We start from the raw sequence: 5,868 nt of genomic DNA, 5'->3' as shown, positions 1-5,868 counted from the left end.
ATCAATATTTGGTGAATTAGTAGAGTTTTAGTTATTATAATACTCTGCCACGTGATGGTGATATAAAGGCGAGAGAGTCCTTTGTGGGACACATTGCACTAGGACCTGAAAGGTGTAGGGACAGGCAGCATACAAACTGGATCAGGGAGAATGAGCGTGTGACTTCTCCATGGAGACTTCTGGGCTGCGGGGACACTGGGTCATTCATCCTCTGCAGAAGACTGCCTTGTGCTATGAAAACCATCCCTGGCTTTAGCTACCAGATGCTCACAACACACAAACATATCAGACATTGCTTAGTAATTTACATCCCAGATGTCAGTTAATTCTTGGCTCAGGACTTTGTGGAAATAAGACCCTGTTGTCAGCTTTCTCACCAGAGCCAGTCTCCAGGTATTTGTCAGTTGTTTGCCTGCTTATAGGGCAGAGGGCAGTGGGCTCTGAGCCACTGCAGCCCATACCCTCTACTTAGAAACAGGGAAGAGCCAGGTGGTGGTGGCAAAGGCAGCAGTGCCTGCTGAACATCCCTTTGATAGTTATGTATTTGAGCAAGCCTGGTCTACTGAGCAAGTCCGGGGATAGACTAAGCTACACAGAAAGACTCTGTCTCAAAAGAACAACAACAACAACAAAACATGAACCAAAACAAAAACCAGAAAAAGACTGAGCAAGTTGCCTCCTTCCCTTGCTTTCTGAAGGTCAAGCACAAGCCAACCACGGCCCCACCCTTCTGCCCTCAAAATCCTCCAGCATCAAAGTCCCTCTGGAACTGCAAGGTCCTCCCTTCCTCACTGCTGCAAAAATCTGATTAACTGTTACACAATAAACGTGTTGGCCTAGCGTGAGTACCAAAAATCCTCCTTCAGGATGCCAGATGGGAGGGGCTGAGAGAAAGAGTACTTATTTCAGTCCACATCTGACAGATTGTTCTGCTCTGCCTGCGACCTGGTCACAGAGAGGAAGTAAGGACTGGTGTCAGGAGGCAGCTGCTGGGTGTCAAAGGGAAGAGCCCTCAGGATAGAACTGTGAGTGAGAGTTTGGGATTCAGAAGGAAAAACTGGATGCCTGTTGGGTAAGAGATGTAGGCAGAGCCAGGCAGTGGTAGCACATGACGTTAATCCCAGTACTTTGGAAGAAGAGGCAGGCGGATTTCTGAGTTTGAGGCCAGCCTAGTCTACAGAGTGAGTTTGAGAACAGCCAGGACTACACAGAGAAATCCTGTCTGGAAAAACCACACAAGAGAAAGAGAGAGATAGAGAGACAGACAGATGAGAGAGAGAGAGAGAGAGAGAGAGAGAGAGAGAGAGAGAGAGAGAGACACAGAGAGAGAGAGAGAGAGAGAGAGAGGCGGGAGGGAGGGAGGGAGGGAGGGAGGTAGGCAGGTATCTATCGATTCCTTGGGGAAAGCTGTGTGGAGGGTTGGAGGGAGGGAAGATTGGATGCCTGAGTCCTGGGGGAGCCCAGCGATGGGATTGAAGTCTATTAAATGGCTCCAACTTCCCAGGTTTTATCTGCGCACCCTTTCTCTGAGGATGAACAATTTTCATGCTACAAAGTCCTGTGTGCTCATTCTGCTTATGGCCCTAATGTGTGCACAAACAGGTGAGATGGAAAGTGAGAGAGGGGCAGGAGTGTACAATAGAGATGAAAAAGGGCCTCAGGGTTGGGGGTACATCTGCAACTCTCTTGTGGGCCCAGTGCCAGATGTGTGCTGAGGTCAGGGTACTGAGATTGGCTTGTGGTGCATGAAGCTTCCTGTGCTGGGGTACTTGCTTGCTGGGTCTGCAAACCTGCCAGAAGGACTGTTGGACTTCACTACCTCTGCCACAAACCCTGGCCACCAGAGTACCTTGATTTAGACTGTCATGCTGACCTGGCATCCCAGAGAGGACACTGGCCTGTGTGCACACAAACTGGCAGAGTCTACTCTTCCTGGCACAGATGCAAAGTCAGGGGGTTTAAAATCCTTAACACTTGGCATTTGACTTTTTCTTACACCCCAGCCCATGCCACATGAAGCCCCAAGGCTAGAACTTCCCTACTCTAAGAGGATCCGAGCTCTCAGATCTGCCTGTACTTCTAGTTACATCTGTATTGCAGGAGGACTCATGGTGAGCCTCAGCTTTAAGCTGGACTCTGGGAAGTTCAGTGCTCTGTCACGCTCAAAGACCCAAGGCCCAGTTCTGCAGGGGTAGGGTGGGACAGGTCAGAACAGCCCTCCCATCTGGTGGCCCCAGTACATACTTACACACCCACTCAGGGCTTCAGCAGACATTTGGTATCTCTGTCTTCCCAATATGGTGACTGTCTCTCTAATTCATCTTGGGGTACAGGGTTCTCATGTGGGCTGGCTAGGTGAGACAGCAGGACCGAGCACAGTGAACAACTGTGGCTCTTGGTTCACTTTTGCTTTTGGTGGAGGTGACTGGGCAGTAATGTCCTTGCTCTGTCCTAGCGACCTGTATCTGTGGGAAGTAGAGACATTGAAGGGGAGGGGTCTGGGCTAGGAAGGGCATGCCCTAGCCCTCAAGTATGGGCTTCTTTCTCAGCTCAGGGGCTGGAGTGCTATCATTGCGTGGGGGTCCCACTTGAGGCTTCTTGCTCATCCATAAGGACCTGCTTCCTCCCTGATTCATACTGTGTGTGACTCAAGTGGCAGAAGTTCCTGAGGGTAAGTGAACTCTATAAAAATGGGTCAGGTTGTCTTGGGAGAAAAGTCACCTCTGGGCACTTGTTATGGAGCATGGTTCCCCTCCTTCCAAGTAGAGCTCTCCTGGGGTTGTAGTGAAACCCCTGCAAAGTGGGGGCTGTCAGGGTCCAGGGATGTGCGGGGATGGGGATCATGAGACAGGGCTGCCAATGGCAGCATGGTGTCATCATCTCCCTCTGTCTCAGTGTAGTTGTGTTATGCTCCTGTCTGAGGTCTCACAGGCTCACTGATGGACCTGGATAGTTGGTAGAGATGCCCTTTGTTCTGTGCTAGTGAGTGATCTTACACTTTGCTGTGGCTTGGTGTGGTGTGGTGTGTGTGTGTGTGTGTGTGTGTGTGTGTGTGTGTGTGTGTGTGTGTGTGTGTAAATGTGGGTACACATGTATGAATGTGTGTAATGTAAGTAATGCTCTGAGGACATCCTTAAGTACCATTCCTTAGGCATGGTTTACTTTTATGCAAATGAGTTTCCGCTTCCTCTGGCACTGGAATGACAGATGATTGTAAACCACCATGTGGGGTTTGGGAACCAAACCTTGGGCTTCTGTAAGAGCAACAAGTGCTTTAGCTGCTGAGCCAATCTTCATTCTCAATCATTATGCTTTTTGAGACAAGATCTTTCACTAGGACATAGGATACATCAAGGATGCTGAGGGTGGTGAGGAGGAAGGTAGCAGCAAGTTCTAGGACTTCCTGATTCCCCGCACGCAGCACAGAGATCATAACCCGCACTCCCACATTTGGCCATCTCTTTACATGGTTGCTGGGGATGAATCTTGCATCCTTGGGCTTCCACGTCACACATTCCCTGGGGAGGTACCAATGTATGGAACCCAGAAGTTGATTAGTATCTTCTGTGACATCTAATTTATTTACTGAGATAGGATCTCACAGTGAACTGCAAGCTTGCAGGTTGAGATGGTGAAGTCAGTGAGCTTACCTCAGAGATCTTCCTCTTTTTATCCTAAGCACAGAGATACTAGTAGTCCACCATGGCTGCCCATCCTGTGATGGGCTCTAGTGAACAGGACTGTGGCTCATGCTTGTGCACACAAGCACTTTACTCACCAAGCCTCCTTAACAGCCCATGGTCTTGATTTTCATTTCCTTTGTTACTTGAGGTGGGGTCTCTAGCCCCAGAATAGCCCAGAAGCCCCCATGTAGCCCAGTTCAGGATCAAACTCATAAAAACTCTCCTGCCTCAGTCTTCTAAGTTCTGGCATCAAGTCTGAGCTACCATGTCTGGCTTCAACATGCCTTAAAGACAAGTCTGGGCCATCCAGGCCTGGTGTCATGTGGTCAAGACTTTGGGATGCTCTGTTGTCCCTGCATCAGAAGTGAGTCACTCCCTGATGTCTTGCAGGCTCTACCACAAAGAAAATAAAGAGCCAACAATGCCTTTCATTCTGCCCTATTGATACTGAAAATAAGAGGAAACTGGCTGCTCCTGTCAACATGAAGATCTCCTGTTGCAAGGAAGACCTCTGCAATGCAGCTGTTCCCACTGGAGGCAGCACCTGGACCATGGCAGGGATGCTTCTGTTCAGCCTGGGCTCAGTCCTCCTGCAGACCTTGCTGTGATGGTCCTTCCACCAACCCCCACCCCGTCCTTTATCCTCCTGTGTAATCACTCCTTCCTGGAGGCCTCTAGTGATGAATCATGAGTTATTGAATCTTCGAGGTGGGGAGAAGGTGTGGAACACCTTGTTTCCACTTCATAGATCCTTTATAGCTGGGAAGGTTCCCCACTTCTCTCTAGGGCTTTCAGATCTGTACTTCCTGGAATGCCATTTTGTTGTGGTTTGCTACTCTTGGCCCTGGAAACATGCTGACAGCACAAGGAAGAGGCTGAATTTCAAGGTATTGCAACATCAGTGTCCACACATAAATATCTGGGGTCCTACTGGATTCCCAGGTGTGCAGATCAATGTCCCGCTGTTGAGTCCAATAAACCATTTGTTCTCCCAGCGAAGATCTCTGTGTTACTTTTGCTACACTGGGTCTACCGAGTCCAGCCTGCCTTCTCACATCTCTGCCCTTTCAGTCTGACACACTAGCTAGCTGGTGTTATCAAGCTGAGAGTGGGGAACACTTGGTTTGGGTGGGCTGAGGTTTTAATTTCAGGCCTGTACGGCTTTTGTTTATCACCTTGAAACAAGCTGGAGTTATCACAGAGAAAGGAGCCTCCCTTGAGGAAATGCCTCCATGAGATCCAGCTATAAGCATTTTCTCAATTAGTGATCAAGGGGAAAGGCATATTGTGGGTGGTGTCATCCCTGGGCTGGTAGTCATCAGTATTTGTCTTGGGGAAGGAAGGACTGTGTCTGGGTAGAGAGGAGACAGACAGGCCCATAGACTAATGGGAAACCCTATATTAGCATGAGCTGTGTAATTATAATTGGGCTGCTAATTAGGTGAGCAAAGGGGACTTTGATTGCTGGACTTACACTTGGAGAGCTGGACCTTGGTGGTCAGTCTCAGGAGGAGGAAGTGGTTAAATAAGGAAATAGACCTTGGTGTTTGGCTTTAGGAATGAAGTCTAACAGTTTTTAGCAAGGCAGAGGGAATGGGGAGAAGGAAAAGTCCTGCCAGAACCATGCGTGCCATGCTCCAGCTGGCCAGAGACCTTCACTAGCCTCTGAAGCTAAGTTCATTAAGAGGTGTAAAAGGCTCTGCCAAAGTCAAAGACACCCCAAATTTTCCTCTATCCCCCCATCCTGTCAGTTCTGATCAAGAAGTAAGTTTGTCCTGGAGGAGGGCTGTAAGGTGAGTTTCTGATGGCTTTGTCTACCAAAGTCCACTCTCCCAAGCCAACCTCCAGCCCAGAGAACAGGGTGTTAAAGAAGGGCCTTCCTTGATCTTCCTTGGCACTTCTGAAGGACTGTCCCTCTCATGAACCCTGTCCTCTATCCCCAAGTCTCTGAAGATTGTTGACCAGGCCCTAGTGGACAGGGACAGGGAACGCTGTTGTGTGGATAGATGTGGAGTAGGTAAATGGCTATGGGGCTCCGACCCCTAGGCAGGTCTGCCTGATTCTCTAAGTAGGGAGGACAGAGGCTCCAGTGGGGGTCAGGAGTTCTGGGAAGAACTCAACACCTGACTGTGAGGTGGGGACCTGACCCCTCTGTGTGGAATAAGACTTCTCCCTAGGATACCTT

General features: G+C 49.4%; 1 protein-coding gene across 1 annotated transcript; it reads left to right on the top strand.

Annotated features, from left to right (window-relative positions):
• The first annotated feature begins 918 nt into the window (after positions 1–918).
• Positions 919–4,677, top strand: LOC117719257 (lymphocyte antigen 6A-2/6E-1-like). Its single transcript, XM_076912308.1, has 5 exons — positions 919–1,025; positions 1,505–1,602; positions 2,550–2,641; positions 3,338–3,380; positions 4,074–4,677. The coding sequence occupies exons 2-5, from the start codon at positions 1,533–1,535 to the stop codon at positions 4,289–4,291; spliced, it is 423 nt and encodes a 140-aa protein (XP_076768423.1). The 5' UTR covers positions 919–1,025; positions 1,505–1,532; the 3' UTR covers positions 4,292–4,677.
• Positions 4,678–5,868: the final 1,191 nt, after the last annotated feature.

This window comes from Arvicanthis niloticus, chromosome 13, assembly GCF_011762505.2.
Source record: "Arvicanthis niloticus isolate mArvNil1 chromosome 13, mArvNil1.pat.X, whole genome shotgun sequence".
In the NCBI taxonomy this organism is placed as follows: domain Eukaryota; kingdom Metazoa; phylum Chordata; class Mammalia; order Rodentia; family Muridae; genus Arvicanthis; species Arvicanthis niloticus.
Note: the sequence above shows the minus strand (reverse complement) of the source record. Positions and strands in the feature narration are given on the sequence as shown.

Coding starts and splice junctions, on each gene's coding strand:
- LOC117719257 (XM_076912308.1), top strand. CDS start 1,533: ATGAACAATTTTCATGCTACAAAGTCCTGTGTGCTCATTCTGCTTATG. Junction 1,603..2,549: donor CCTAATGTGTGCACAAACAG/GTGAGATGGAAA, acceptor CTTCTTTCTCAG/CTCAGGGGCTGGAGTGCTAT. Junction 3,381..4,073: donor TGAGGGTGGTGAGGAGGAAG/GTAGCAGCAAGT, acceptor GATGTCTTGCAG/GCTCTACCACAAAGAAAATA.